Genomic DNA, 17,077 nt, shown 5'->3' with positions numbered 1-17,077 from the left:
AGTGAATGAAAAGGGGGGAAAGGCTTTCTGGTGACTGTCTGCTGAGGGCTGCAGCGGGAAGTAGAGCGAAGAGTTCGTCTGAACAAAAGGGCGGCGTGGCGCTGAGGAAGATGGGCAGGGTTTTGAACAACGCTTCTCAATCTTTCCAGGCTTGAATGTACTAGACGCTGCCCTCGGAAAATGCCGGCTTCTAGTTTTCCCTTGTTTCTTAACCAGAGATAAGTAAGAGCAATTCTTGCATTGCAAACAACTCAGAAAGACCGCAGCAGGTAGACGGGTTTTCATGCTATGGCTTCCTCTTTGAACTCCCTGTGTGGATCCTACCACGGCGCCGGCGCCTCGCAGCACTACCATTGCAGGGCACTGCGCCACACCCGTGAACGGCTCTCCAAGCACCCCGCGGTCAACGCGTTCAGATTGTCTGCATTTAGTAGCACTCCTGCGTGCCCCAGCATCCTGCTCCGCACGCTTCCAGCACAGCTCCAAGCGCGGCCCCACCCCCACCGCCAGGGGGCGCAGAGCCCCGCCGCACCCCACCACTGCGCCTGCGCGCCACGAGCGCCACAGCGCGGCCGGGAAGTCGGCGCCCCATTGCCTCCTTTCTCCCTCCCTCCTCTCGATTGGCCGCCGGGATGCGCCTCGGCTCTTCCCATTGGCCTCCCCGTTTCCCTCGTGCGCGCTGATTGGCCGCCACGCTCCCCGCAGGCCCTGAGGCGGAGATGGCGGCCGCGACCTCCCTCAGCAGCGCGGGCGCGTGGCCGCTCCGCCGCTACGGCCGCTTCGTGCGCTCGGGCCCGCCCCACGGCCAGGCTGCCGCCGCCACCACCGCGGCCTCGGGCGCCTGGACGGTGAGCGCCGCCCCTCGTCCAGAGCAGCGCAGCGCAGCCTAGCCCAGGGGCGGGCGGCGCCGGGGCGGGGGGCGGGTCTGTATAACGTACGCACGTGCGGGTGTGTAACAAATGCACACACCCCCATATTCACACATACGTGCACACACACATACATACATGCACACCCCCCCATATATACATACACACGCATACTCCCCCCCCATATGCACAGGCACACAGAAGGGGGGGGGGGGGTTATGCACACAAACACACCTGCGTCCGACCATTCGTCACAGTAACCTGGCAATAAAGATGCACCTCTCATTGCACTCAAAAGCTTGCCTAAATGTGTCACAACCGTGCGCTGGGCCCAGGAAAAGATAATCACTCGCCTCTTCCGCATTTCTTGCACCATCAGGGAGGGCTACAATGTTCTGACATATGCACGCACGCGCGCGCGCACGCAGCCAGCAAGAGCACGGGTTTGTCTGCTTTATGGTCAGAGTTTTGCCATCCCGCAGTTGAGTGCCTGATTATTAACCTGACGAAGGGTTTTTAAACCCGAAAGCTTGCTAAGAAAAATGTTTCCACTATTTAAGTGGTCTAAATAAAAGAGATCAGATTCACTGAAAGAACCTTGTCTGATTATTAACCTCACACGCCTTTGAAGCATGATGTTGGCTGCTACTTTAATAAGGGAGCCTTTAAATGAATATACATATTCTAATTTATAATAATGCATATATAATATATATTGATTGTATATATATTCTAATATATAATATAAACTAATATATAATATACTTTATCATCCATATAAAATATAAGGATCCACTTTGTAAAAGATTCCTGGGTTGAGGCAAGGATTTATTTGGGTGATATCTTTGATTGGCTCAATTACGTAGTTGGGTTAAGGTTGGTCCAGTAAAGGATACCATTTGAAGAAGTCCTTGCCTCACATTATTTTGGGAACATCACAATGATAACATCACTCTTGCACTTAATACACAGATGCATCTTTGGTTGTGCTGACATGATACGGACCAGGCAAGGATTTTTGTGGGCGATATCTTTTATTGGACCGACTATTGGTTGGGATAGACTTAGGCAAGCTTTTGAATGCAGTGCTAGGCGCATCTTTTTTACCAGGTTACATATTAATGAAATTGGGATGAACTGACACAGGTGTTTAAACTGTATACTGTTAGCTAGTTGATGATCTTTTTTTCAAAAGCGGTCTGGTATCAGGACTACTGATCCAATTTGAAAACTTTCAAACTTGGTTAGTTGAATTTAGGTATTGAGATGTATACTTGGGAGCTTGCTTGGGTAAGAGGCCTTAGTTTCAGTAGGCACGTCTACATATGTATTAATCTGCCATAATTACAGCACATTTAGTTTAGTACCTGTAACAGGTACTAACTTAATACACTGTAATTGGCACTACCGGTGGCGCACATCTTTTAGTTGACCCTAATGCTCAGTAGATTAATTCTGTGCATTAGTGCATTAGCACAGCTCTCACTATGACGTGCTAATGCACAGTAGAATTAGTCTACTATAATGCTTCTAGCATCTTGTGTAGATGTGCCCAGCAGAGTGAAAGTTTTCAACATGATTGGAAAAAAAGCTTAATTTAGGGGTCTGATTTCTGGTCCCTGCATTTCAAAACTTTCTTTATCTGTACCCTTTATATTGCTAGTGATACATGCTGAGTTTCACTTGTGTGGTTTTCTTGTTTTGAAGGTTTTGGAGTCAAATGAAGAATCAGGGCATCTTATTCTCACCATTATTGTATCTGGCCATTTCTTCATTTCCCAAGGACGGACAGTTCTGGTAACTTCTTTAGTCTTGTGTAATTTAAACATATTGTCTTAAACTCAAGTTAGCATCATTCCTGATTCTGTTTCCCTTCCTCAGTTGAATGTTGTCTTTTATTGGAAGGAGAGTTGTACTGATTTTATCCAGCTTAGCCCATGAAAACTTTCATAGTGGGAGATGTTTTCTGTGCAACTTATCTGAATAATATTTAGAATGTATTTTCTTTTGCTGCTTGTGTTTGCTTCGATTGAGAAAATAAGTTGTAAGAGAATGACAGAATCTGTGTGGGTGGTGTTACAAATAATGCTATTTTAAAACAATACACTGGATATTTGCAAGTGTTCAATTTCCCTGCCTGGGTAGATCAGGTAAATATGTAATTAAGTGGAAATGAATAGATGCTTAATATGCTGGAATTACACCTAGTTGTCTTTAATCACAATAAAATGATGCTTATATGATGTGGGCAGGGGGAAATGTTCTTCCAGAACTGGCTAATATGGATCTAAACCAAACTTAAGTTCTTACACAGACACAGTCTAGCTATCTTAAAATTGTCTTAGGTCATCGTTTTGTAGCCTGGAATATAAGCATGACCAATTGATGACACCAAAACCTCCTTAACATCATGCACAAGATCCTAGCAAAAGGAGTCCCAGCTAGGACAAATTGATTGTTTTATAACTAACAGATCTGATGAGATAGTGAAAAACGTAGGATTCAGTTTTGGGACTACTGTCTTTGGAAGCTACCTTGCTTTGCTGCACCAGGTGTGATCTCCCTTAGTCTGGTTTTCATATATCAGATGTCATTACCAATAGCTGCCTCAACCCTCATTTTCAGTTCCTTTTTAAGTATTTTTCTTACAAGAGCCGCTGAAGTCATAAATAGCCTTATTTCTTTGTCTAGGAGCCATAGCAAAGGTACTAACAGAGTTCAAGAAAAAGCAGCTTCTCCTGTTATTTTCTCATTCTAGAGAAATGACCTAGGACCTTTGGATATTGCAGCAAATGACTTTGTATAAACATGAGTTGGTTTGTGACTCCCATCATCAATAAACCACCTAAAATGAAACCCCACAACAACACCCTGTACATGTATGGGATCCTTGCATCACATGTTTGAGTTCACATAGGATGATGTGTGCCAAACTTTGCTTTGACTATAATCTGTATGTTTCTGTGCGGGCCGGGAGCGGTCCGTGGCCCGTCTTTGCGCACGTGGGCTGTGGCCAGCAGCCCGGGCACGCGGGGTCGGAGAAGACCGGGGGCGAGCTAGAATTAGTCACGGACGCGTAGTGGTTGATTCAAAGATTGTTTACTTACACCAAAAATGGTCGTGGTGTAGGCTGGACAGTTTTCCAGGCACAGCTCCGCTTAAATCCTCGTTTGAGGATTACGACAAGTTCGCTGTCTCCCACGGAGTTGTTGAAGCTCCATGGGTCCGTTTTTTTCTCGCAGGAAGGGATACGTCTAGGAATCTATCAGCGACGGGGAGAGGCCAGAGGCTGGTCAGGCCCCTGTTACCTTTTAAGAAATACGTTGGGTCCGTAAGGATCCGCAGCGCTTAGAGATCTTCACACAGCGTGAAGTCTCCTCCTCCTGGTGTTCGTGGAGTCCTCCCTTGCGGGGGTTCTCCTCGGAGTTCTCCAATTTCTCTCCAACTTGGGCGGAAACCACCCAAGCTCTTTATACGGCTAGCAAGCCAATCGCTAGCCGCCACATATGCATAATTTAATGTGAACCAATAATGTGGCTCGAATTTGAATACAAATGGCGGGAACTCTTTGCACCGAGCATTTCTTAGATGCAAAAAGAAATGCACCATGCAAAGAAAGCTACAGATTGGTAGGAAATTCTCCGTTGCACCGGGGTTCTCTTCTGCAGCAGAAAACTTCACTGTGCAAAGAAGCTGCAATTTAGCGGGAAAATAATTTAGCAGTGCCGAAGCACACACAAAACACAAAATCACAACTTTGGGTTGTGACAATTTCCTGCTCAAACATCACATGAACAAAGGGTCACAGTACTGCACCAAGCCTTTCAAGAACTAATTTGGTGGCTGGAGCCAGGGAACGTATGGGAAGGAATTCTGTTCTTTGTCCTATTCCCACCTGTAACTCGGATATTCAGGATCAGGTTGGAAAATTTACTTGGACCGGCTGTCAGCGCAAGAAACATCTCAAGTACCTTAAGACCATTTAAGCAGGTACAGTTCTTTGAGTATATGTGATATCTTTTATTAGACAAACTGAGTAGCTGGAAAAAAGTTCTAATAAAAGATATCAACATCTACTCAAAGAACCTTGCCTGCCTATGTCCTTAGATCAACACAGCCATAACCAAAAACCCTTGAGACCATATAAGGAATGTGTTGAAGCTGATGGCTATCACAGTCACGCTGCTTTCTGAAGCAGCAGTCAGCAATCTTTTTAGGTTGTGGGCTAGAGTGACCCAATTTGGGTCATAGGCAGATGGGCTGGCACAAGGCTCCAACCAATGCCAACACCCTTCCTTGCAGCAGCACACGAAGAGTGCCCGTCTCCATGGTGAATGCTGCTGAAACCTCACATCCACAAGCTGAATCTGGCCCATGGGCTATAGGTTGCTTACCTCTGTTCTAGAGCATTTCTGTTTGTTCTGTGGTGCACAGTAGTGGAAAACCTGACAGACCAGGTATGTGACACACTGTACAAACAAGCAGTCTGTCATCCCCTCTCTGCTGGGAAGTCATTAGATTTAAGAAGTGGTGTTATTACTGTGGAATAATCCCATTAGCTGTGTAGTCAGCAGTAACTTGGCAGTCTTGTTACTTCACAAATTGAAGTCAACTAGAAGTCCTGTTATAGACACTATTAGTGGTTGCCCCTGGTAAGAGACATGATGCAGAAAACAATACTAAATGCCATAACTTCTGTACCAAGAGAGGCATGACTCCCAAGTTTTTTTGCTGGGCCTGATTCTGTGGTGGTCTCAAAGGACTCCTATATCCCTTGGCATCAATTCTCTTTTTCCCCCCCAAGATAGGGCCCAAGATCAAGTGGGTCAATACTGTAGTCATCCTTTAAAAGCTAATATAGCTTTGGCTAGTGGACTTTTGGCAGCTGTCCATACAAGCTTTCATTAGCTTGCCAAGGCATAGTGTCTCAGAATTAAGGTCACGTTGTGTACTGAACTGCATAATCATTGCATCTACTGGCATGGAGATTATCTGTCTGGGCAACACTAAGACTGTCAGATTTAAAAAAAAAAATCTTATTCAAAGCCATAAATCTTGTACCACAAAGTGATTGTTCCTCAAAGAGGAGAGGATTCTTCATTTGAGTAATTCAGAACTGGTTTGGCACCAGTGTAGCAACAGGATCAAAAATCTTTGATTACATGCTGATCCTGATGCAGGTGGCCTTGTACTTCTGTTGGGAGATCACCGGGTACGGACTTGGGCCTTTGCGTCCCATTGACATTCACTGGCCTTCTTCTCCAAGTCTGGTGCCAGTCAGCACAATTGGGTCGGTCTTCCTCACTCTTATCTTACCTGCCACGACTTTGATGACTTAATTAATGCGGGGAGGGGTGATGACCCCCCAACCCACCATTGACTGGCACTTGCCCCAGGGCCAGACAAGGTACGCAACAAACTTCTTTGCAAAGGAAAATAAAATTAAAGAAAAACTTGCTGTTTGTACAGTGATTCCTCTCCTGCTGCAGGGAACTCAGAGGCAGCCTCTCTCCTCCCTGCCTTCAACCGACAAACTCTTGATCGCCGGAGCCGCGAGCAAGCGTGTTTTTTTCTTCTTTCACTTGCAGTAATTGATGTCGCGCCAGCTTAATTGACCACCTGCGGCGGCCAATTAATGCAGAAACGTCTCTCTCCTTTTTCTTTTTTTTTTTTTTTTAAGGTGTGAGCTCCTCCGAGCTCGCAAGACCCAGCAGGTCTCTTGCCCCATTCCCGGGGACTTCAGTTATGGGCAGCAGACGGGTATCCACCCTATCTGCCTGCGCCGTCCTCTCATTCTCTTTCTATCGTCCCATCTCCCGGAACCGGAAATAGCCCCTGGCAGCTTAATTAGGCCAATCCGTCTCACCTGGCGAGGTGATAAAGTGGTGCTGGGGTAGGTCAGGAGATCCCGTTGCAGCGTGGTCATGCCGCTACAGCTGGGCAAATTCCCCTCGCTAGGGGCTCACTCCCGGTAAGTACTCTTGGTCTCTTCACACTTCAGCTCTCTCAAGATCTCCCTTGTAGTAATAATTGCATTTTATGTTTTAGCATTCAGTTATTTTCAAGTCATATCAAATTTTAAAAAGCTTGTTCCATAGTCACGCCCTGGTTAGAGGCTCTGCTCCCTTGTGGGATCTTCATGACTTTGACAATGACATTGAGCTTCCCATTTGAATCAGAGGATGAATGCTTCCTACACAGCCTTACCATCAATATGACTTTGTAACGGTCAGTCATTGAATTGTAAGCTCTCTCGGCAGGGCTGCCTTACATATCCTACCGTACTACTACTGCAGTATTGAGACCATATCCCAACTGCATCCTTAAGGTGATTTCAGTTTTTCACTTGAAACAATCTATTACCTTATCAAAGCCACACTCAGTGCTTGAAGATAAAAAACTCTATGCCATTTTGGTAGGCTTCTTACTACTTAGTGACCATTTCATAGATTTCATAGACATTAAGGCTGGAAGGGACCTCAGAAGATCATCGAGTCCAGCCCCCTGCCCCAGGGGCAGGAAGTCAGCTAGGGTCAAAGGATCCCAGCAAAATAGGCGTCCAAATGTTTCTTAAAAAAGTCCAGAGTAGGTGCTTGCACCACCTCTGGAGGGAGCCTATTCTAGGCTTTGGGTGCTCGGACAGTAAAGAAGTTTTTCCTTATGTCCAGCCTAAAATGGTCTTGGAGGAGTTTGTGACCATTTGACCTTGTCATCCCTTGGGGCGCTCTGGTGAGCAGGCATTCCCCCAGATCCTGGTGTACACCCCTTATATACTTATAAGCAGCCACCAGGCCCTCCCTGAGCCTGCGCTTTTCCAGGCTGAAGAGTCCCATGGCTCTTAGCCTCTCATCATAAGGCCTGTTCTCTTGCCCTCTGATCATGTGCGTGGCTCTCCTCTGGAGTCTCTCAAGCTTTTCCATATCCTTTTTAAATTGTGGAGCCCAGAATTGGATGCAGTACTCCAGCTGCAGCCTCACCAAGGCCGAGTACAGTGGGAGGATGACATCCTGGGAGTTGCTTGAGAAGCATCTATGTATGCAAGCCAGAGTTTTGTTTGCTTTAACACCTGTGACATCACATTGGTGGCTTATGTTCATCTTGTGGTCAAGCATGACCCCTAAGTCCCTTTCGGCCGTGGTGCTAGCGAGCCTGTAAGCATGGTGTGGGTTTTTTCTCCTGAGGTGGAGTACCTTGCATTTTTCCGTATTGAATGTCATCAGGTTTTTATCCACTTATTTTCTAAGCCTGTCAAGGTCGACCTGGATCACCAGCCTATCCTCAGGTGTGGACGCTTTACCCCAAAGTGTGGTGTCATTGGCGAACTTGGCCAGTCCCCTTCTGACATCAATGTCTACATCCTTAATAAAGATGTTAAATAGTATAGGTCCAAGGATAGAGCCTGGGGGGACACCATTGGTCACAGAGCACCGTGATGATTCACTTCTGTCGATTACCACTCTCTGGGTCTGACCTTGGAGCCAATTCCCCAGCCATCAGACTGTGATATAGCTGAGGCCGCAGTTGGCCAATTTTTCCATGAGATCATGGGACACCAGATCAAAGGCTTTTTTAAAGTCTAGATATATGACATCAATCTCTTCTCCCTTGTTCAGGTGATATGTCACTTGGTCATAGAAGGAGATGAGATTGGTCAGGCCAGACCCACCCGCAACAAACCCATGCTGGCTATTCCTCGGGATGTTGCTATCAACCAGTTTGTCAAGAATGGTCTCTTTGATAATTTTTTCCAAAGTCTTCCCAGGGATTGAGGTCAAGCTGATTGGCCTGTAGTTCCCCAGATCTACTTTCCTCCCTTTCTTGAAGACGGGTACCATATATTGGCCTTCTTCCAGTCTTTGGGTACTTCACCAGAGCTCCATGAGTTTACAAAGATCCTTGCCAGTGGCTGGGCTATGATGCCTGCCAGGTCCTTAAGTACCCTGGAGTGCAAACTGTCAGGACCAGCTGACTTGAAGGTGTCTAGCCTCTGAAGGTGTTCCTTTACAAGTTCTACACTGACATTGGGTATAAATTCACCCTCACCCTGGCCGTCCTACATTGTGTTAGGCAGGGCGGTCCCTTTGGGCTGGTGAAAAATCGACGCATAATACCCATTAAGCAGGTTGGCTTTTTCCTGGGTGTCTGCTGTCAGTTGTCCCGTTTGCTTTAGCAGGGGTCCAGTGTTACCCTTGCTTTTCTTCTGACTCCCCACATACCTGAAAAAGGACTTTTTATTGTCCTTAATACGTGTAGCCAGTTGGAGTTTGGTTGCAGCTTTGGCTTTCCTGGTTCGCTCCCTACAGGTCCGGACCAGTGAAGAATACTCCTCCTTGTGGTGATTCCAGTCTTCCATCCTTTCTAAGCCTCTCTTTTTAGATTCAGGAGGTCCACAAGTTCCTTGCTGAGCCAAGGGGCTTGCTGTGCCCTTTTGCTCCAAGATGGGATGGACATCCCTTGTGCTTTCAGGATTTCTCCCTTAAGGAGCAACCACTCATCATGAACTTCCCTCCCTGTTGAGTCGTGGTCCCTTAGGGCCTCGACAACAAGCCTTCTGAACTTATCAAAGTCAGCTTTCCTAAAGTTGAGGACTTCTGCATTGCTGATTGATTTGCCAGCTTTGCGGTGGATAGTGAAAGCAATCAGCTCATGATCACTGTCTCCCAGCTTTTCTTCGATTCTTAGGTCGCTGACTAGATCATCCCCTTTGGCCAGTACCAGGTCCAGCCATGCTTTACCTCTTGTCGGTGCATAGACTTCTTGAGTTAGATAGAGCTCGTCCACGCATGTGAGGAAGTGTTGCAACCATTCAGACTTGGCGGAGTGCTCTTCCCGTGGGATTTTTGACCAATCTAACCAATCCCAGATTTCTGACCAATCTGAAAGGCCAAGTAATTTACTGCAGAGACTCTGCAAGCGAGTGAATTACACAGTATATTCCACTTCCTGCTGAATTTCTAGCAAGTCTTTTCTGTTTAATATCAAGGCATGTTCCACTAGAGTAAAGAGTGCATCTGTTACCTGTTTTAGAGGTATTCTGATCTCCGAGGAGGTTGCAACATGGAGTTTTGTGAAACATTATACCTTTGGTATTGCAATTGGGGGATAACAGCACTTGAGTGATTCAGCTGATAGTCTTCAGTCTCTACAGTACATTTCTACCTGGTATCTCCTTTGGAATATCAAGGTATGCTCCACAAAATGTGCTGTTTGCATCTTCTACGTGGAGTTGCCCTGACACGTACTTACAGGCTCAAACATTTTCATGATGGATGCAACTTTAAATAATAAAACAGAAACTGACAAATATTTGAAAAAGCAAATTTTTACTGTTTGTAACTAAAAAAAAATTATGGACGTGCGCAAGTTAAACATTTTAGGCCTGTTCCATTTAATTTAGTGAGAACATAGTCCTTGTCTCCTGCTGATCAATAAAATTAAGTATTAGATTGAATGTCCTGTGCAGAAATCCTTGGGGGGGAAGGAGGGTGGAAGACAGGAGGTAGTGTGGAGGATGTGAGGAAGAGAGTCAGATGCAGATGTTCATTTGTTAGTCATAATTGTAACAGATTACAAGAACTTCATGTTTTTTTAAATACAAAACTTGGTACTATTGATGATGATTACTGGGGCTGTAGTAAACCTCTTTACATTTTGTTATGTTTTGTAGAAGACTTGAGTAAAACTTGATGAGGTTATTTGCTTTGTAGGTGTCCTTCATGTATTTTTGTAATTCTGCATGTAGTTTTGTCAGTGTCCACTCCAAACAGATTTTGGAAGAATTGTATCTTCTTAGCATGGTTATGAAAGTCTTAAAATTGCTCTTCAAATTCCATTTACAATAGCTCCGAGGCTTCAACACACCTATTAACTAGAAAATGCATTTCAATTTTCTCATCTTGAGACACATTCACAACTTGGGAAGTGTGACAGATTGCTCTCTTTAAGCTGTTTTACAAAAATCAGTAGTTTTGACTCAAAAGCTTGCACATCAGCAAACATTTCACAAACTAGATTTTCTTTGCTTTGCAGGTAGAGGTTAAAATTATTTATCTGTCCTGAGATGTCCACCAAGATGCTAGATTCCAAATCCAGACCAAATTGGACAGTTCTAAAAGCTTTGAATTTTCTGTGAGAAAAAACCCTACTGCTTAATGGACAACTCAGTAAAGTGTTTGTAAATCCTACCCCTGCTGAGCTACCTCATTCAAAATATTGCCATGTTCTCTAACCTTAAAAAGGAATGGCTAAAATAAGCAATGATTCAAGTTATAACTCCGGATATAATTCATACAGAAAATGATGATATTCACAACTTAGTCTCACTGCCCAGAGACTGCTGTTGGATCATACAGTGAAACTTTATGGGAAGTTTGGCATTTCCTTGTTAATGTGAGCTATAAGCATTGGTTTTAATTTTTCCCTCAGCATGTTTTGTACATCATTCTTTTTTATTCTCTCATCAGTTCTACCCCTCTCCCACAATTCAGTTGTAGTAAGTCTCCTGTTTAGCATACTTTTGAGAACAATGTCTTTGACTGTCCTTTTCATAGATGAGCTTCAGAACAATTATTTGGTGACCTCAATTTAATTGCATCAATTTATCAGACAAAAATAGGAAGTTGCACTGTGTCTGAAATAATTTTTGCTTTCAGTTGCTAACAGGAAAATCTCTCTAGGATCTTGACCCCTTTCTTCAGTTGGCAAAAATAAGTCTCCCCCCACTTCTTCAATCTGTGTGGTAATTGTACTGGCAGAAATTTGCATTACTGAACTTTGCTTTAATTTTCTGGGCATGCTACAATTGGCTTTACCACCAGATTCCCAATCTGTAAATGGCTTTCTACGACCAGCTATCAGTCAATTTAATCACATGGTAACTAGCTCAGACAGTTACTCTGTGTTTCCCTTTCCCCAGGAAACTTAAGGGAATGTTGTTGGTTGACTTTTTTTAGTGGTTCTGTTTTATTAGTCTGTAGATGTTCTTTCATGCAGTCATACCACTTTGGGATGTGTCATAATGACACTTGATAGGGCATTCTTTACAATGGAAATGCCTCCTTACAAATAAGAGTGCTTTGTTTTTTGTATTACATGAAAAAATGTAAATCATTGGCCTACTGGTCATTAAATACTCAGCTACCTGCCATATCACTGGTACTTGAAACAAGTTTAGGCAGAGGTATCAAGTTGTTGAAGAAGTTCTGAGATCCTCACTGAATACACATACCCACAGCTGGCAGGTCCAGCATGTTGGGTTGCCTTGGGTTTCTTCACAGTAGAGAATGACCATCATGTGGCAATGATCATCCTGTGCTCCTCTCTAGCCTCTCATCTTGCTCTTCTGGACTGAGGCTCTGCTTTTTGATGCTTTTGTACTGCTGCTGTGCCACGTGTTGTATTTAGTTATGTATTTGCTCTGTGGTGTGCTGGATTGGAGGCATAGGCATATGTTGCTGACCTTTGACTTACAGAAGTTATTTGAGTTCAAGATATGCAATATTTGTGCAGTAAAGTAGAAGTTTTAATTGGAGCAACTTTTATAATTGGGCAAAGTGTAGCACAAATTTTGGGTTTCAAACATTGAGATCTGGGGAAGAATCTGTATAACCCAAGCTTTGTACAAGATAAAACAACTGCTTTAGTTTAAGCACATTATGTTTATGAATTTCACCCTTTGATGAAAGTGCTTGAAGTCCAAAAGCTTCTTTGTTGGAGACAGAAGGTAAGGTGGTCCAGTAAAAGATGCTGCCTCACCTAATAAGTCTTGTTTCTCATATCCCTGTAGCAGTGATGATCCAGCAATAATACTATTGTCTTTGAGATGATGTCAGTGTGCATAGATTTTATAATACAGCTTCCATCTTCAGTTTTCACATCCCTGAGCTGTCACGGTCTTTGAAGTGAAAGGAAATGAGGAAGGGTTGAAGACACTTTTCCTTTCCTGCCTTTGCTTGAGGAGATACAGGGTGCATGCACAGCTTTAATGGAAATTGCTATTCAAAATACAAAACAAAGCACAAACACCAGCTCCTGGTTTTGCATGCCTGGTGCAACTGCAGCATCTTGGAAAACAGTTTATTATAGGGTAAGTAACAATAATTATATCCTCTCTAATGTGCCATACACACATGCACACTTAATTTACAGATATTAAAGAATAATGTAATAAGCAAATGATCTCTTAAAAACAACTGTGTATTGCACATGTTTGGTCTGGATATATGTCTGGTTTACAATCAAGATGTGTTCTTATGCTCCCACCAGCTACTGAATGTTACAAATTCTGTTTAGATTTACACTTTAAGTTGTTGTATAAATCTTTCTGTATAATTGAAAACATTAATATTCTGCAGTTTTTCTACTTGGTTTAATTTTCCCCCCTGAATTCAAGGCCTCTATTTTTAGATTCTTGGGGGACAAAAGAAAAAAAAAAAACTTATTTGTTTTGTTTTAGGTGTTCCTTAAAAGGACCACAGGACAGAAAACATAGGAATTAACACACTGTATCCAAACAGTTTATTTTCTCTTCTCCTACTGTAGTCACTTTAGTTATTTTGGAGAAATGTGCAGAAACCCTGCAGCAGGCAGTTACAAGAGATCCTACTGCCAGGTGATGTCTTCCTGCTCCTAAATAGTTGTATTGTTTTTGTTCTTAAATTAAAATTTTCAGTTTAAATGGAGTAATTCCCCTTCCTCCAATAATCAAATATGGACTAACCTATTGAGTCTAGCAGGACACTGTAGAGGTGCATTTTAAGTTTTTCTGGCTTCAACAGTAACAGAAAAAGCAGCAGCCAAAAATGGAGGAATTTCAACCTTAACTACACTAAGGAAGTAGGAAAAAATCCTTGATATTTGTTAACAAAGGAAATGTGTAAAACTCCAGTGCAAAATATTCTTACATTTTGTTAAAAAGCATGCAATGGATGTAATTTCATAAGTGTTATTCCAAAATGTAATGAGGAGCCAAATGCAGTGAACTCAGTGAGTTAGTACCTACAGAAAGTATTTCTTTATACATTCTACTTTTCCTAAAGTAGAACAAGGACATTTGTTTATAGTCCATTTTGCGTCCAGAAAGCCTGAAGTTATTAATTGTTACTGTCAGAAGGTTCTGCTTCATGCTGATAAATGCATGTGTGTGTGTGTGCACATGCACATATTTTCTAACAGTCTAGTAAGATATTAGCCAATCACTGCAAGCTGAGAACTGCAAAACTTTTGGCTTTATGTACTATATTTACTGAAATCCAAGACAAGGTGCACCTCCCTTGCTTTACCATGGGAGAAACCCTTCATCTTGGATTCAAATGCAAGACTGCCCTCCCACTGCCTCTGGCTCCCCACCTTTCCCCTCATCCCTCCACTGTCTCTTCTTCCTTAATGCTTACCCTTCAGCTCCAGCCTGGATTACAGAGTACATGTTTGATCTGGCCCCAACCCAGCCTGGTAGCAGTGGTGGCAGCCGCAGATGGGCCCTGGAGCCAGGGCTGGAGCTGCCACACTTCTGCTTCTGCTACCAGGCCAAGTTAGGGCTAGAAGATGCATGTAAAGGGGATGGGGCAGAGGCTGGAGAGCAGGCAGCAGGGGGCAATGGGTGTGGGAGGGGCAAGGGTTAAAGGTCAAGATGCTTGATCTCTCCCCACCCCCAAACACTGCTTTCCCCACTGCAGCTGAGGGCAGGGGGCAAATTTAAGATGACCCTCCGATAATTAGATTCTGTACATGGTAAATTACAGAATATTTATAAATTCTCCATGTATGCAATCTAATTATTGCAGAATCATCTTGAATTTGGGTAAATACGGCATTTTAGATAGGACTTGCATCTTCATTTTACTCTTCTGTAGTAACAGATCAGCTGCATAGTTTTCTTCAGAACTGAAGTTGTTTGCTAACTTACTGTTACTAACTCCAGATATTTGCTATTACAGTGACTGGGGGATACCCATGCACTGTCTTTTCTTGAAGGAGGCATTTTTTGGTCCAGTGCTCAGTGGTTCTTCCTTAACAAATTGTATGTATGAATGCTACATATGAAAAAGGTTTAAAAAAAAACTCATCCTCTTCTGAGAAACTATTTTGTGCACAGTGCATTTTGTCAATAGATTAACAGATGGAGATGGCTTTTGTGCTGGTTATTTACTTAAGATGTTCTCTGAAGCATCTGCCTTTCAGCTAGGTTCTGTTTTCAACTAAATCTCCATTTGCAATAATTGAGGCACAAGGTTCACTTGCTCTGGGTCATATAAGGAAAAAAAAAGCTTCATTAGTTTAGTGATGATTGGATTGATCTGATCCATTCTAGGAAGATTATTTGATGTTTATTATTTTTGGGACAGCATCTTCTTGTGTGCATATGTGCAGGGGAGAAAAAGGCACGAAGAGGGCGGATGGAAACTCTTTACTTCAGGGCAGGTGTTCTCTTAGGGTGTGACACAGGTACATTTGGAGCCCTTCAAAAGGGGAATATTTCAAAAGGGCAACAGCTGGTATGTTATAATAGTTGTGTGCTTGAGTTAAGAATGATTCAAATGCAGCAAACTCACTCCAACTTGGATAAGCCTGGATGAAGCGGTGTTAAAGTTATGTATGAAATCATTCTGATTAGAACATACCAGCTGTTGCCCTTTTGAGAGGGTTACAGCTGGCACTGGTGTAGGTCAGGGTGGGTTTGCCTGCTGCCATAACTTACAGTAGATGGAACTACCTGCGACTTACCGCAGAGTGCTGAGCAGCATTTAAATACCTTGATAGCCTCTGTGGCTGTTTCCAGATGAGAGCACAGCGCCACACATCACACATGCAGGCGTTCCCCTGCTGCAACCTTGCAGCGTTGGGGTGTTATTTTGACCCTGGGAGATCCCGGGGTCAAAAACACCCTCATGGAAAAAATGGGGTAGTGCATGTGGCAGTAGTGCATGCCGCCCACAACTGGAGCCTGGCCAGCTGGAGCCATGCTCCAGCTGCCAGCCAGGCACCCAGCTGCAGGAGCGCCATGGCTGTAGCTTCCCCCGCACCCTGGGCCCCCAGGTAAGGCTTGTAGAATCAGCAAAGTTGCTGGCCCCAGCCTCCCCTACCCCACCCAGGGTAATCTGCTGTGTGCATGGGCATTCCCTGGGGACAAGTATCAGTGGCACAAGGTGTGCCACTGCTGCTTTGTCCCCAGTGAAACAAACATCCGCACTTGCATGGCTGTGACCTAGGGTGCCAGTAGCTTTGTGCAGAACAGCACCTAGGGTACCAATGGCTTTGTGCAGAAGAGCATCTAAGAGTGGAGGTATTAGTCTTATCCCTGGAGGAGGATATGCTGGCAGAAAATTGTGGAACTGAAGTCTACTCCATGATAGGGTAGACTGGGCTCTTTAACCCTGCTCAGCAGCCAATCTAAGAGTGGAGCCTTGATAGATGGACAAATGGATGGCCTCCTTTGATCTGGTACCTCCTGCAGCTAAGCTAGTTCCAGACATACTGGCACCTGCCTTTCCGTTCGATTAAACCAGCAAGGCTGAAAGGGGACACTGGTGTGTGGGCAGCTCAGTGTCTCCATATACACTGCCCAGGCTTTTGTGCTACGGAGGGGTCACTTCAGCTTCAGTTTCTTTTTCAAATGAGGCTTATATTCAATGATCCGATGTTTCACTCAGTGCAATTCTATTGTTTCGTGAAACAGATGGATGCCTACTAGGGCTGCACGAAGTGGGCAATATTTGATTTGGATTCGCCCTGATTCGGGGGACAGTGATTTGATTAGCTGATTTGGATCACTGTTCCGATTTGATTTGGCTGAATCTGAATCTGAAGGTTTGATTCTGATTAGCTGAATCGCTGATTCTTCCATAGACACAGCTTTATATGTTTTTTCTACATACCTTGAAGTACCAAGCATGGCTCGCGAACACTGAGATGATAGGGCAGATGGATTGTCCCACAGGAGCGCGGGGGGCCTCCCCGTGTGCTTGGCGACGGACCCAGAAGTAGACCAGAAGTACTTCCGGTCCACTTTTGGGTCCACCGCATAGTATGCAGGAGACCTTCCCACCTCCACCCCCCCCGGCTTGGCGATCAGTTGTGGGGGGACCATGGGTACTCCCCCAGACCCAGGAAGCACCAGCCATTGAGCTGATGGGCGGAGGGAGGGGTCCCCCCCACATGCTGTGGAGGACCCAGAAGTGGACTGGAAGTACTTCTGATCCACGTTCGAGTCC

At 44.4% G+C, this 17,077-nt stretch overlaps 1 protein-coding gene across 1 annotated transcript in view; it reads left to right on the top strand.

Annotated features, from left to right (window-relative positions):
* Positions 1-719: 719 nt before the first annotated feature.
* REC114 (REC114 meiotic recombination protein) overlaps positions 720-17,077 on the top strand; it is a 67,660-nt gene continuing 51,302 nt past the window's right edge. Inside the window, exons 1-2 of the mRNA XM_019499329.2 lie at positions 720-848; positions 2,577-2,666. Of these exons, the coding sequence (XP_019354874.1) occupies positions 720-848; positions 2,577-2,666 (219 nt within the window). The remainder of the gene's footprint in view (positions 849-2,576; positions 2,667-17,077) is intronic.

The sequence above is a fragment of the Alligator mississippiensis genome, chromosome 11 (assembly GCF_030867095.1).
Source record: "Alligator mississippiensis isolate rAllMis1 chromosome 11, rAllMis1, whole genome shotgun sequence".
Lineage (NCBI taxonomy): Eukaryota > Metazoa > Chordata > Crocodylia > Alligatoridae > Alligator > Alligator mississippiensis.
This window is presented reverse-complemented; position numbering and strand designations above follow the sequence as displayed.